General features: G+C 37.1%; 1 protein-coding gene and 1 long non-coding RNA gene across 6 annotated transcripts in view; one reads left to right on the plus strand and one right to left on the minus strand.

Annotated features, from left to right (window-relative positions):
- The window catches only part of LOC118273290 (otoferlin), a 194,821-nt gene that overhangs the window by 51,010 nt on the left and 126,997 nt on the right, over positions 1-16,814 (plus strand). For all 5 annotated transcript variants that reach the window (XM_050704330.1, XM_050704328.1, XM_035590223.2 and 2 more), the window contains exon 3: positions 10,096-10,284. In XM_050704330.1, the coding sequence (XP_050560287.1) occupies positions 10,096-10,284 (189 nt within the window). The remainder of the gene's footprint in view (positions 1-10,095; positions 10,285-16,814) is intronic.
- Positions 1-16,814, minus strand: part of LOC126912419 (uncharacterized) — a 217,829-nt gene that overhangs the window by 5,023 nt on the left and 195,992 nt on the right. The window lies entirely within an intron of this gene.

The raw sequence follows: 16,814 nt of genomic DNA on the forward strand, positions 1-16,814 counted from the left end.
TGCTGAGAAAAATTTCGAAATATCCTATCCATTTCGGAAATCAACTTCTTGCTCAACCACCGCACTTGCAACTACTCGGCCAGAGAAAATAGTAGGCAGAGACAATAGAACGCCAATTGCTACTATTCTTACAAACATCTTTCACTTTATCAACAGTCATGTCTTTTCATGCATGCTCGTCGGTTAAAGCTACTTTTAATTTAGCCCTTCTTTACTGTACTCGTACTCGAGAAGGTTTTTAGTCTGTAAGAGTCTGACCGATGTTTTTCTCCACCGTTTGTCAGCGGTGTCTAAATTATCTTAGAAAGTATATTATATTGAATTGAAAAAGTTACATTGGTTCTGTTCTTGCCGTTGGTAAGTTTCAAACACACGCCCTTAGCATTAGAAGGGGTCATCTTAAATCTCCAGAGTGACCTCAGGGAAGACGGTGGCACAGTGGTCACGTGCTGCCGTGCAACTTGCACAGCAAGGCTCATGGGAGACACACGTCTCCCTAGGGAAGTGCCGTAACAGGCGTTGCACCATGGGGCTCCGGAGCAAGTCTATTAAGAGGACCCGGTGCCTCTTACAGGTGTAGAGGGTGGCCACCGGGGTGGTTTTAGTGAGGTAAAAATCCCACACTCCCTAGTCTTTTATCCCCAAAAAGCTAGGCGACTTTTGAAGGATTCCCCCGTCACCAAAAGAAAAGGTTACCACGTTAAACTATAAACCAACAGTGTAGAAAATTTCCCAACTCAAAATAAATACGACCTATGCCTATTTACTCCATCCAATAAAAATACACAATAGAAAAAAAAAACACGGACAAAGAGATATTCCCATAAACAAATTCTAATCTAAAATTAATACAATTCCCCCGAGAGATACCTGATTTAAATAGAATATTCAATGTGGTTATACTTTTTGATATATGAAGCCTCAATTTTTATGGCTGCCAGGCAAATAATGCTATGTATCAAGTACAGATTTTATCCGGACAGGTTTTACAACGTTCGTTCGAAAGAATGGATTAGAGGCTTGTGTGGAAGCCGATTCGAGCCGGGCTCTATGCATATTTATGACTTATCGATAAACTACCCCGGTCGCGGTGGACCGGAGACCAAGATCTGCTTATAGAAGGACAAAGTAATAATATTATAAACGCAAAATTTTCCTATATACCGGCCTGTTTCCTATTTAGGCCGGCAACGCACCTGTGACTCACACCACCATCTCTGGTGGCCGACACCTCTGGTGTTGCGGGTGTTCATGGGCAGCGCTGATCGTTTACCATCAGGTGACTCGTGTGCTCGTTTACCACTTATTCCATAAAAATAACCGTTTGGTACTCATTCTCGAAAAAACTACTGGACAGTACCTAAGAGATTGCTTTACGTAATCGAAACGAGAGCGCGATCGGCGCTCTGATTGGTTGGTTTATTCGAACCGGTCAATCAGAGCCCCGAACTCGCTATCGTTTCTGCCTTGTACTAAGGGTACTGATTTGAATTAAATTTTCTACAAAGATAGATTATAGTCTACAATAACATATTGGCTTTAACTGTAAAATTGTTGCATGATTTTTCTATTAAACAAATAAATGAGGTAAGGAATTATCTAGTTCAAGTGGGCAAAGCTGCTAGCAGAAACAAGTATGATACAATATTTTGCCTAGCTTTCGAAGCATTCAACACACGTCAGTCATTTTAACGTTCGTTTTGTGCGGAAATATTAAGTTTCAATCCCACTACATCTCCTATTATGAACGGGTATGCTAATGAGGGAAGCATGAAACCATGTGTTCTTTTGTTCTAGCTACCGATAGAATTTAGATGAAGTTTTATACCATACCATAGGTACCATATGTATTGTACATTCAATATTGTATCTTGTCACGACTTTTATCCCCGAAGAGGTAGAAGAGATAAAAATTACGGCACTTAATGCCACTGTATAAAGTACACACACTTTTCACCAAGTGTGTTAAGGTCCCGTGTAATAGCCCCCTAATAAGCCTGTTGCCATATACTGGACAATCCGTGCTACTAGTGAGAAATTTTTGAAAAACTGATAGTAGCCCAGCAATACTGTGCTCGACTCTGAAATTGAATCCGAAACCTATTGCCCGACAGTCGCACTTGCAACCATTTGACCAACGAAACAGTTTTTCTTACCTTTCTTTTATCTTTTCTTTTCTGCATAGAAAATAGTGATTGTATATGCTATGTATAGATTAATTGTATAAATAAGGATATACAGAAAACCATTTTACTTACGAAAAAAAGTAAAATCTTAACAGAAGGTACTTAATTCAGTACTTCTTTTTCTTCATTTACTTCTAAAAAAAAAGTGTTTAAATTTTGTCACGTCCCACGTCAGACTCGAGACACGACCTTCTGTTTACGATGTAAACGAAAACGTATTAAGCAGGGCGTCCATAAAATAGAGCAACAAGTCTTCGTGGAAAACTAACAACAAGTTTACTGTTATTCGTAACTCCAGTACCTCTACCATGAGTATAAAGGAATAGTATTAAGTTTTTAAATTTACATGGTCACTAAAACTAACATTGGAAATTAAGACAGGATATTAGTCCAGTCAAATAAGGTTAAATTAGGTAAGAATCTGTAATTTTGTATATACTTGTATATTGACCCCCTAAAACTTGTCTCAAAACCTACATATGGTAGGGTGTAAGCAACCCTAAAATTCAGGGTCAAAGGGCCCAAAAATCGTTATTTTGCGGGAAATTAAGACAGGATATTTACCATGTTACTGGATGAGATCATCCGTGATCATGGCGCTTGCAACAGCGATCGGAAACTCATAAACATAAATAAACATGGTAAATATCCTGTCTTAAGTTCTATTGTTAATGAAGCAATAGTATTTGTTAGCTATGTCAAATTTTACACCGGTCACCTGTGGAATTAAACTTTGTTATGGAACATTTATTTGGAGTGACGTTCTAATATAGTAGTGTCATCAATTTATTGCTGAGAATAACGTTACTTTTATTGAAAAATTTATACAATTATATTTTCCGTGTTTCCAACATGTTTTTCCGGGTTTTCGATGCTATAAATAGTAACCGGGCGAAAACCCTAAATAAAATATGTTGAAGCAAATCCCGGGAAATAAAGAATCCAAAGAGTTTTACATGAGTTTTGACATAACTTGTTGAATGTCAGTGTCAATCCCATACCTACATTGATTCTTATGGGAATGTCAATGTATGGAAATTGACTTTTATAATTATGTCATCGTTCCACATGCGTTTAAATATCACTTAAATAGGGAAAAAATTCAGAACTAAGTGTTCGAATTAATTACTTTAATTTTTGACCGACAAACAGACATTGTTAATATTATTACATTTACTTTGACGTTCACAAGTGCCTTCCAAGTTCAAGTCTATTTGAAATAAATATATTTTGACTTTTGTAGTTAAGTAGGTAAGAAAAATCACATAGATCATCGTTTAAAGGGTTGTATATTATACTAAACGTTTGTATGGATATACCATTAAATCTAAGCGGGCTCTCCTAGTATGATTGCCATTCAAGTGGCTCCGCTATACAAGAGCTTTCTCTCCAAGGATCTACGTTTACTCAATGGTTTGAATGTACCATAAATACAAGAAGGTACTGTTACTGATACTCGGTCATTTATATTTTTCTTAAATAAATCGCTTCGTAGCATTTGCTATGGTAAAGAAAAAGATCACAAAATTCTGAATAAATGGAACGGTGTCACGGTCAAAATGGTTAAAATAGGAAAGGGTGGCAAAAGCGCAATTGGTGACCCAATGATGGTATGCAGTAGACATTTGAAGCACCAGAAGGGTTACTTTTGGGGATTAGGAACCTCACACACTTCCACCAGCTGCACATCGGTTGAGCAAGCCTAGTCGTGCCAAAGCATGGCTTTATCACGATTTGAATTTTTTTTCTATTTTAATTCCCGGTCGCAGCACTAAAGGGGTTACAAGTGCGTTATCAGCCTTTTGGAGATTAGGAACCTCACATACTTCCATCAGCTGCATACCAGTTGAGCCAGCCTAGTCGAGCTGAAGAGCTGAAGCAAGGCTTGAAAATTCTTTTCTCATTTTTAATTCCCGGTTATTACGAGTTTTTCTCATAAATAAGTAATGACAAAAGAAACCTAAGCATTATGTCCTTATTGAAAATTACTTTCACCCATTTATAGTCGCACGGTGCAGTCAAGCTTATTTATTATTACATGGATCAATTGACCTAATGACCACCACTTATACCACTTATATAAACGCGATAATAGTTCAAAGGTCGATCGCGAACGGTTTTACAATTATTTATTCATTTTCTTCGTAATTTTCTTTCCAATTTGTATTAATGTGGTAGTTAGATCGATTTTAAAATGGTACCCCTTAGTAATAAAAGAAAGGGGAAATAATTTTCTTTACACAGTAATTTAATTTCAGTGTGTTTAAAGCGATATACCTATAGCAATTTTTATTGCAATGCATATACATGGGTGATAATGTGTTGACAGAGCCTACAGCCTTTAGAAATATGAACATTGTGGAATATTGTACTGGAATATCTACTTACGTATGTTAAGAAAGTGTTTGGATACACTTATATCACATTATAGGTTGCGTGACGTCACCGCATCCGCGCACGCTGCTCGTGAGGTAAAATCCCACTGTCACTTGAAACTAGTTGACCTCATCTCAGTTTTTACGTAAATAAAGCCGCATTTGAATTTAATTTAGTATGTTTCATTGTATTGTTGTGTGAGGTATCTATTAATATTGATATTTCAACGCTATTTTGAATTACTGTAGAAACCTGATAAAGCAATGTTTGACAAAATAAAGACAGCTGGTTGTTGCCTCGTGCGCCTCGTCATAAAATAAGAATAGGTATACATCCAAATTATTATTTGCCATCTCTCACGTGATCAAAATGTAAACAAGTCAGTACAATAGGGTACAGAAGGGCTTGTTTTTATAGATCTTGCGAAAAACTTTTTCTCAAACTTTTGTTTGATGAAAAGCCTCGATGAAAATTTTCTTTGAAAAGGTTTTTGTTGTTTTTCAGGGTTAAAAATTAAAAGGAAAAGAAACAAATTGATGCAACTTACCCTTTCCTTGGGAAGTTTGTAAAGGGCTGAGGCAAGGGCGCGAATATAACAATAAGTGCCTTCTAGGACTTCCATTTTAGGGCGAAACTTGGTAAAAACATTCATAAATCCTTTGTTTTATATAATGTCGGAAGCAAAACATGGACTTCTGTGCCTGAGGAAGCTGTTTATTTCGTACCTTTAAGACATTTATGTTGTATGGAAAATCACCCAGTGATTTCTCCTGCTTTGGCTGTGGCGAGAGGGTATCAGACTCTTATTGACTTAAAACCATCCCGTTTCTACTTCTGTTTCGAGCCGGAGCCCCGGTAATCCGATCGTCCGCAGCTCCGGACGCGACCTTAGATATTAATGTAAATAGCGGGCTACTGCATACAGTTTCAAACGTTGCAACGTACAGATGCGAAACTCCTCGAGTGAGCTTAGACGTCTAGGTACAGAAACATAGGTACTTTGTACTAACAGTACCTAGTATTTAGATAACATGAACTGTTTGAACTAGAACCTCACTTGGTCCTGCAAACAAGGTAATCCATGCGAGAATATGTTTGAGGGTTGCAAGCAAGACATATTACCATGCTACTAGGACCAATCCAACATAATATGTTACGTTCTATGTAAAGCAATCGGAGTATTAATGTTTAGCATATAGTAACGTTTTTTACGTAATGTGCCGGTTTCTATACATTCTGGTTTCGTAATGAACTTGATACTGAATAAAAAAGGCAGCACAATCACTTTTTGAATAACATACTGAAGCAAACAATGCACGTGACTTCCCACCTGCTCAAGAATATGAGTCCCCATGCAGCTTGAAACTATTAGAGCTGTTTTCGAAAGTTGGATACATCCAACTTTCGAAAACAGCTCTAAGAGCTCTAAGAGAAACAGCTTTAAGAGAGATAGAAACATACGGTTCACCTGTAGGTGAACCACCTGTAGGTGAACCGTATGTTTCTATCTCTAGAACAGTAACTCAAAATTACAGTTTCCAATCTCAGTGAGCTAATTGCTTTTCGTAAATCTATCTGTAAGCTCTCAAAGACACCGTCACACCACAGATGGGGCCCAGTAGGACTGATACCCGATCCTGAGTTGCCTACTGCCTACCGGGTTGCCGGGGTTTTGGCTCGAAGAGCAGGAGTAGAAACCGGGTGGTTTTAAGTCAGTAAGAGTCTGATACTTCCCTCTCGCCTCACCCTCAACAGCAGAGGTCATTGCATAATTTTTCCCCTCCAAAAAAAGGCTTGCCCTAGTTACAACGTTGTTTCACAATTTTTAAAACTGCAAAGTCTAGGTATGATACAGGATGGGAATGGAATGCCAGTAGTGTATTTCTAAGCCTGAAATAATGATGTAGTGAAGCTACCCGAATGGAAATTCGAAAAGAATTTCAATGGAAAAGTTCGTTTAAATTTTTCGTTACTTTTAGCAGTATTTTTACTTACAGACTGGAGTCCATTTGTTTTAATAGTTGAATGTTATACGTACCTATATACCGTTATTAGGTACTATGTTTCAAACGTTGCTTAAGTACTATTATTTTTTACCGACTTCAAAATAGGAGATCCTTAATTTGAACCTGTATGTACGTATATTTATGCGCGATTATCTTAAGTTTTGATGTAGTTTTCAGCATAATATTTTTCAGAGAGGATTAGGAGAAGGTTTTAGGAATATTACCTGAATAAAACAATGGAGTTTTAAAAAACAGTTTTATCCAATTATTTATTATTGTTGCATTTATTTTTATGCAATACAACACTTCTTAATACCGACGCGTTGTTCTCACACTCCGAGCGACCAGTCTTTCGTTTTTACTCCGATGCTAATCAATAACAAGGATTCAACTTATTACCTCGGCTTACTACAACAGCAGACAAAAACCTTAATTATAATCTTCTACAACAAATCACACATTGGTCTAGTTTCTCTATGCAAATGCCAACATTTGGTCTTGATGTTGATTATGATGAAGATGTTGTATGTTTGATGTTATAGAAGAATTCCCTAACTATCTAACACAATTTACAACATTAGCAGTCAATAAGTATTCTAATTTACCAGACTCCCCATCAAATTCAAACTTTGGTCGCTCAAAAGGAATTTTCTTTCGCCAGGCATTGCCCCAGGACAGCTAATAAAGGGCGTAATTATTCTTAGAGTCCGTCACAAAACGTGATTTGTATACAAAATGCTGAGGAGACAATGTAAACAATGTAACAGTGTTAGCAAGATCGTTTTTCATAACAATTGTCTACAAAGGACAGGGGACAGAGGAAGGAAAAGAAAAACATTTACTTGAAAAGAAAATTAAAACACTCGATGATATTTATTTAGTGCTTGACAAAAAAGGGAGATTAAGTTTTCGCTAGATGATAATTCAGCATGTATGAAAATATTTGGTATGCAGGTACCTATTAAAAAAACAGCTTGATTCAGTACAGGGACAGTAACCGACAACAATAGCTATATTAAATCTAACTTTATTTTCTTATATGAGAGCTTTGTACGAATTTAATGAAACCGAAAGGAGACTGCGTTCGGCGTTCTAATTGGTTGCTTCATTGGAGCCGGCCAATCAGAGAGACCTACACGGTTCCTGACACACGCCGACCGCTAATTAGGATAAAACTAAAACTTCATTGTAACACATTCCACTTCTTTGCTTTCTAAAAGTAAAAGAATTTATAAAAATCGGTTTGGTCGACAAAATATCTAACATCTACAATGCTCGTACCACGATTTCACTTGAATGCCGTCAGAATGCTAGAAAATATTTTTAATGGTCAAACATTTCTGCGTGAATAGAAGTCCTTTAAACGGATAAGTATTCAATTCCAGAGCATATTTTCCAGTCTAAATGTTTGAATACTAAACTACTGAAAGGTTTTCCACTGTTTATAAAATACCTATTACCTATTTTTGAATGCGTTAAATTGTTTAACTTAAACTGGATGACAGATGCAAAATCTAAATCTGCATGAAAGAATCTTGAATTTTGGACAAAATAAAAAAAAATCTTTCTTTAAAGAAGAGTCTTCAACAGTGTATCATTGCGGTATTTTTATGTCGTTCTGTAAAAGGATCTAATTGTCTTTTTTGTGACGCTAATGCTAAAAATATTCCCCTTGTAAATAAAACTGCAATATCGCCTTTAGAGCCATCAGACCATCACAGATGGAGCTCAGTAGGGCTGAAGCTCGATTCGGAGCTGCTGACTACCTAGCGGGTTTACTGGGGCTCTGGCTTGAAGAGCAGAAGTAGAAATGGGGTAGTTTTTAGTCAGTCAGAGTCTGATCCTCCCTCTCGCCTCAGCCTAGGTGTGAGAAATAATTGGATGATTTTACCCCCCTGAAAATATATCGCCTTTATAAAGGACATTCAAATATAATTTCCACCTTTCCTTACCCACTTTAAGAACTGCCGTCCGGCAGCCATTTTTATTACATACAAGTGAGTATGCAGCACTACAATTGTGTAATATTTTACCGTTTTAAAATCAAACGCGAAAAAAGCATGCATACCCTGATAAAAAGTAATTTTTGCTTTAAATAAAAAAACAAAAGTTCACCTGTATCAATAAAACTCAGAATGTGAGATATGAAACATGTGATTTTACCAATTTGTGCACCACTGGCCATGAGGGAACGAAAATGGACGTTTCATTTCCTCTTTGTAAAACTGTATAGGCACTCGTTGTATTAAATTGAGTAAATACATTGGACAAACTGCATACAGGCACGTAGCACCTGGTACTAGGGGATGCAGTGGTCACACCGGTGCGCATCGGAACATCACGTACAACGGCTTTCCTGGTGGCTGTAAAATTATATCGGCCATTCGAGCTGAGTCTATGATCTCTCTTGCTATTAATGGTACCGTTCAAATTGAACTGGTTATTTGCTGTTCATCCGGTACTAATCTTGAATTAGTCTGTTCTTTTCTGTATTACCTACTATGTATGCAAAATTTCAAATACATAGATGGAATTGATAAAAAAACATCTTACTTTCTCATTAATAATACATATTAAGTTAGGAGTACATTATTGCTAAGTATTTCTCAAATCATTAAACAAACAAGGGGATACTTGTAATGAATGAGGTCTGTGGAGTTGAACACGAAACCTAGCTTACAAACCACTCAGGCACATGACCACAAGCAATAACAGACTCAGCTTCGAAATCCTACTCCTTCAATTTTAGTAGTTTGTGACAAGATCATCTAAATAAACAATACCTATGTTAATTAATAACACAAACGTTTGTACAATTAATTACCTTGAATATACGTATTATTCAAAACAACCGAGATGTTATATGTTTGTTCTGGCTACGCTAGATGATTCAACTTGTAGCGTGTTAAAATTGCACGCTATGTCACAGACATTATGTCATAATTATACGTGTTCAAATGAAATATTTCATGTATTCTGAAATGAAATATTTCATTTATGTTGAAATAAATCATCTTTAACTACAAAATATGATTTTTTTAAAAAAAGATTTGCTAATATTATTACTTATTTAATTTGCTTCAAAGCTTGGGTTGCGAAGTTTGCAGTTGAGTGCTTATATTCTTACTAAACGTTAATAATAGTGTGTGAAATGGATTTCTTTCGCTTTCATAAGGCCCTGACCGTACTTAGGCGGAAAACTGCCGCTGTTCGACCCTACAGCTGCCGGGGTCTTATGAATGTCAGTATTACACAGACTGTTATGAACCTGTCAACTATGAAGCTCGTTCATTTAAGGGCGTATTATTAGTAGACAACTGTCAGAGAAGTTTGTTTGTGCGCTTCATTTTTTTTTTATTTATTATACAGTTTTATTACAGTTTTAAATTGTTACAGTTTAGCACGCCAAACTCTCAGTTTGATGGCGAGAATCGCTCGTTTTATTTTCTACACAAACTAAACATACTCATTACAAGAACTTATAATAAATAAACCTAAATTAAAATATATATATATTTTGTCCTCAGCGTTTCGAGTGGGTGGTGGTTCGCCCCATCGATCCGGGTGAGGTGGTAACTCTTCACCTGTTGACGCGAGTCCGCTGGGGTGCGCCCCGCGTGCTCGGAGTCTACCGCCTCGGCCTCCAGATTGTGGTCACTGATGGCCAAATATCCGTGACCGACACACTCGTGGATGAACGCAACAAACCCGTACCGGTAAGTACCTAAACCTGTACCTATTACTCGGATACGTACGATAATCGTCGTAAGATTTATCGATCGGATCCACTACCTAAAGCAGGAGTGCTAAGATCACTGCACAATCTTAGAAAAAACATCATCTTTGTTAAAATAAAATGACCGGATCAACTGAAGCAGGAGCAAGATTACTACCTATATTATCTTCACAAAACATCATCTTTTCTAATACGAAGTGACATATTGTTGCAAAATATGTTCACAATGTTCACTTTTTTTAAAAGTGACGTATATTATGTACGTACGTGTACCTACTGGATATGATAAAATCTGGTATGGTCTTGATATATATTTAGGCATAATGATATATACCAATACTTAAATGAATGTGGACACCCGAAATTAATTTTCATAAAACATTTTCCACCGCTGCAGTTTGATACAGCTGAAAATAAGACCGGAATACATTCATGAAATCTGGCAGTACATTTACTGAAACATGAGATGTAAATATAGCCGAAATTATGAATAGGTACCTTTTGGTGTCAACCAACCTTTTCTCTACATTAAAAGCGGAGATAGAGTGACGTAAAATGTTGTCCATTATAATAAGTAAACCTGCGGTACGTGTTTTCCATATTTCCATTAATAAATGCTTTTGATATGAGGTTAATCATAATTAACATACACCACGAATTTTCGATTGACCTTTTCCCATTATAGCTTCGGTCAACTCTGTATGATTCCTGAGTAGATTATCCTGAATATTTATTTTACATTTTTTTAAAAAGATGATACCCTTTGATTTCTTCTCGTGTCATGGGTACAAACATACAAAATCACATACACATGACACCCAAACCCGACTGCAGACTGCCTCGTTGGCCGAGTGGTTGCACGTGCGACTGCCGGGCAACCACTCGGGCGCAGGGTTTTTTATTACTGGGTTTTTTTCGGTTTTTCGAAAATTTCTCAGTAGTAGCACGGAGTCTGGAAATGTGCCCGGTATATGGCAATAGGCTCACCACCTATTACGTGGGACTTACAACATAAATAGTGAAAAGTGGGTGTACATTGCACAGTGGCATTACGTGTCATAATGTGCACCTCTGCTGACCCCTTCAGGGATTAAAGGCGTGACGATATGTATGTATGTATGTACAAAGATTAGCGCCGTGCGGGAATCGAACCCGTTACACGTTGCACGGCAGCCAGTCGCCCATTCATGTTATGGTGGCCCGGAGATATAACACTCCTCATACATGAGCGCGCTGGTTCAAAACCCTTTAACGGCGAGTATCAATGTAACATTTTCCGAGTTATATACTTATATGTAATTTCTAAGATTATTTAGACATCACTGACTAACGGTGAAGGAAAACATCGTGAGTAAACCTGAGATTTTTAATTTCTAATTTTTATTAGTTTAAAATCACCAACCTGCATTAGGCAAGCGTGGTGATTATTGCTCAAACCTTGTCCGTGTAAGAGGCCTTTAGTCAGTAGTGGCTACTTATAGGCTGATGATGATGATGATGATCATGATTTTACATAGAAATGCTGTGTATAGTCCCATTTACTAGGAAGATGTGTTTGGTAGATATACAAAGTAATTACACCCATTGACCCATTGAGTTCCACCGTATCGGTTTCGATCACGACATTCTATCTTAATTAGGGTGGTCATCTGTACTGGCCATTAATATCATGGACCTATAGAAATGGAAATACAGTTGTACAACTTGTTCCTTTAAGTTGTCACAAAATAATCCGTCAAAACTGTGAAAATATAGAAAGAATAGGTTAGTTTCCAACTAGACCAATTTAATACTTTTTTTCGAAACGATATAATTATATTATGTTTTATTTTTTTATCAAATAGCAGATTTATTTCTAGAAAATTCGAATATTATGTAAATCATCGAATCTTATAATGGAAGTGTGATTATTTTTCGATATTTAATTGTATTGTCTAAGGTATTTAGAGTCTACATACCATTTGTATTAATCACTCGATAATATATACGAGTAGATAGATGTGTAGCTTTTTGCGTTCCATTGTCTCTGCCTACCCATGGGAGACAGGCCTGAGGTTATGTATGTATATATGCAACAGTAATGGTTTCTTTTTTGGACTAGATTGTCACAAATATTCTTAATACGATACAACATTTGTTTCTTGTCGCCGGACATAGAGAAGGGTATATGTCTCCATGTTGAAAAAAATAAATATTTCATCGCATCCCTTATTCATGAGAGATCCCGGATGAAATGTTACTATTGCATTCATTGCATACCCCATGGACCCTTTTCCCGGAACTGATTGAATTATTTTATCAAATTTTGAGATCGGTTAAAGCATAGTTTATTAAGATAAGATTTAAATAGTAATTGAGTTTGCTTCCTTTTGATTCGTCGGTCGGGCAAAGTATTATTGGGATATTTGGTTTGGATTCTGGAATAATGTTCAGTGTTTCGGGGTAATAGGCTTATCCTCTATAAAATTTGACTTTAACAGAACTGGTAAATGGGTGTACTATTGATTATGTGCTTTTATTATCTTCAGTCTATCTCTCCGCGGTTTAAAAGGTATGACGCCATATTATTATGTTTAATTAAAGCAAAGTCACGCGTTTTAACCCCGAAGGGGTAGGCATAGGTGTACAATATACACCCATTTTTCACCAGTTGTCTTATAAGTCCCATGTAATAGGGGGTGAACCTATTGCCATACAGCCTTGGCCAAAAGTATTGAGCACCCATGAAATCTTTGAGTTTTATGCGAAATATCAAATAGAAACAAAACAAAATGTTTTTTATATGTTTATTTTACTATTTATTAATTGAAAATGAATATTTTGTCAGTCCACCCTTTGCCTTAATTAGGGCAGAATTTTTTTTTGGTATAGAGCTAACAAGATTTTTACAGTCTTTAGCAGTAATCGCGTTCTATTCTAGGCATAGGTGGCGTTTCAAATATTCTCTGTTGTTAATTGTGTGGCGCCTACCTCTGCGCTTTACTAAAACCCATAAATATTCTATGGGGTTTAGATCTGGCGACTAGGCAGGCCAGTCAAGAAGCTCTACGTTATTTTCCCGGAATCATGCCATAGTGCGGGCAGATTTGTGGCAAGGTGCGTTATCCTGCTGGAATTTACCAATATCCATGTTCCTGTCGCCGAAAAGTTTCGTGAATGAAGACAGGAACGCAGTTTCTAGTACATTTATGTACTTAGAAGAGTCCATGCGGCCCTTTCACACGAACAATTCGCCAACTCCAGAATCGGTCATGCAACTCCAGACCATTATGCTACCGCCACCATGTTTTACGGTTGGTACCACACACTCTGGATTAAAATCTTCGCCCACCCGGCGACGTACAGAGGTCACAACAGGGGTACCAAAAATCTGCTATAAAGAGACAAATATTGAGTTCCAGAAAACAAAAGAACTTCATCTATGCGTTTGGATTTTAAACCATTTTATATTATTTTATTAGGGCATTAAATATAGTTACTTATCTCTAAGTTAGATTCGTCTGACCACACAAAATTTGACCACTCCGAATTGGTGAAAGTTCGATGTTGTAAGGCCCATTTATACCGAGTTTTTTTTTGTTTTTGTCGGGAGCCATGGTTTCTTCCTAGCGTCACAACCTTTTGGATCAGCTTCCTAAAGTCTTCTACAAGTAGTTCGAGCAGAAATTGATACCTTATTTTGTTCTGACAACTCAGCAGCGAGCTCTGAAGATCATTTTTTCCTATTTTTTAACGACTCTCTCGGTAACTGATGATCCTGACGGTCTGTGGTGATGCGTTTGCGCCCTGTTTTTGGTATATTTTGATGTGATGGGATAGCATAGAATCGCTGAATAACAAATTGCAAGGATCGGCGCGAACATTTCACAGTTTTGGAAATCTCTACTTGTGATTTCCCTTGCTCATGCAGAAGCTGTACCTCCACTCGATTTTCTGAAGAAAGTTCGTTTCGTTTTGGCATATTACAACGATAATACTTATAACTTTGAGATAAAATACCAAAAACGCACCTGGATCACGGGATGTTGTCAAAACGAGCGATGGTAGCGAACTGATAAATAAATACAAACATTGCAAAAATCTCATTTTATTACACCTAGGTGTTTTATTCCTAGCTACGGCATAAATCATTGTTTTTAAATCTTTGTAGATAGCCGACAAACAAATACTTCAACAGTAGATTTAGTTTTCTGCCATACTTACCGTGATCGAGCGAAATTTGTAAGGTGCTCAATACTTTTGGCCAAGGCTGTATACTGGGTACAATTCTAGGCTCCGTGTTACGACTGAGAAATTTTCAGAGACCTCTTGTCGCAATTGTTACCACTTCGCCAACGAGGCAGTTTAAAATCTTCAAAAAACTCAAGTATATTTACATGTTCTCTTTGTAATACATATTTAATTACCAATGCTTCATCTCATCTCAGAAGAATTCTAAGATCGTAAGAAAATTACATCAGATGACAAACTGAGCATGATTGAGCTGTTTTTCTACACAGAATTTACATGAAGAATATTTCTTATTTAATTACGAAAAGACATTATTGTTTTACTCTTAGAATTTACATCCAAAGTAGATACATCAAAGAACACATTTTCCTAAACAAATATTTCATGTAAATCCTTCTTGCTTATATAATTGAAGTATCTCATGCTATTCAATCATCCAATGAAAGAAAGAAAGAAAGAAAATCATCCAATGTCTTCTCTCGCTTTAGTTGAGGCGAGAGCGAGTGTCAGACTCGTACTGACTAAAAACCACCCCGTTCCTACTCCATCTTTTCAAGCCGGAGCCCCGGTAAACCCGCTATGTAGTTCGCAGCTCCGGATCAGGCATCCGTCTTACTGGGCCCCGTCTGTGGTGGTCTGATGGCTCTTTGTGGCGCGCGCAGAACGCGCCGCGCCGCAGTCACGGGTCTGGTTCTGGTCGGGCGGCGAGCTACCCTTACTCGCCGTCCGCAGACGTACTTACATTTTTATTTTCTTAAGTAAATATACATTTAGACTTAAACTTAAGACGTTTTAAATCATAGTTTTTATTACAGTTTTACGTTGGCATTTGCATTTTATTATCGCCTCTTAGAACTAGTAATAATTATGCTCTTAAGCTTACCGTGTGACATGACGACGGCAGTATCGAATCCATTAGTTTGTTAATAAATCTAGTCTTTCCACGGGTATCATAAGAATTGACTAATATGCTACATGCGTGGGACAGCCATGTTTTGGTAAGAATGAGATGGCTTGACTGAAGTGATACCACGGCCTCACAGAAAACCAACGTGTGTTGTGTTTCGTCGTGTGAGTAAGGTCACTATTGCACCAATTACCCACCTTCTCATTTCTTGAATCCCCGCATCACCAACAGTCCTGAAATTTCTTGCCCCAAAAGACCAGCAACGTACTTATAACGCTTCTAGTATTTAGGCGGCGATTGCTTACCATCAGGTGATCGTCTGCTCGTTTACCGGCCTATATCCCTTAAAAATAAATCACCTGACAAAGGGTTCGGAGCTCTCACATATAAACCTGAACCATTTAGACTGTGATCTCAGACTAATCTGCCTAGTGTGGAAATTATGGTAAACACCCTTATGAACAGGAGGAAAATACATAGCCAAATACTTTTTTTGAAACAAGTACAAATAAGTTTAAAATAATAAGGTAAACTGCAATAATAAGCTATAATTTCCATGTCTATCCTGAAAGAAAATATAATAATGAGTGTAAAAAGCATAAAAGCGAACCTATTCTCTACAAAACTCTGATGGTGTATTTTAAAAAGTTAAACACAAAATGTTCCCTTACGGTAAGTAAAACAGGGTTCTAATTAACGTAACCAGAATACAACGTGAATTTTTCTCCATTTCTTTTATGCAGTGACTAGGAAACTTTCATACGGAATGAGTATTAAATAGTAAGTGAGAGTTTTAAATAAGTAATTTAAAAACAAACTAACACCCACGTCGCACACATCAACAGCCTATTAAGTGGCCCCTGCTGACCAAAGGCAAGAGGCCAAGGGCTTATCATTTCTAATTATAAGTTTGAAATCGCCATCCCGCATTGAGCAAGCGTGGTGATTAATGCTCAAACCTTCTCCGTGTGAGAAGAGGCTTTGGTAAACAGTGACCGCTAATAGGCTGTTGACGTGATGATGTACTAACGACCTGAACAAGAAAAAATCAGTCATTCTAATTACTGAAGCAGATAGTTAATGTCTAATTTAGATTCACTGCATTAAGTGTAACAGCTAAAGACATATTATATACCGTTTATATGCACGACACACATTGTCTCATGTAGGTCTGGGTTTGAAAAACAATTGGAAACAAAAGGGATCTTCCAGCAATTTGAAGTAAACTACTTACTAAGCTTTATTCCGATACTTAAACAGGGAATTGTAACATCTCTCTGAAGTAACATTTACAAAGAAAATAGACTAAGAGGACTGAAAATAAAACTAACATTACATTTAGTTTTACCTTAAAAATATAAAATAGTATGTGA

The sequence above is a fragment of the Spodoptera frugiperda genome, chromosome 25 (genome assembly GCF_023101765.2).
Source record: "Spodoptera frugiperda isolate SF20-4 chromosome 25, AGI-APGP_CSIRO_Sfru_2.0, whole genome shotgun sequence".
In the NCBI taxonomy this organism is placed as follows: Eukaryota; Metazoa; Arthropoda; class Insecta; order Lepidoptera; family Noctuidae; genus Spodoptera; species Spodoptera frugiperda.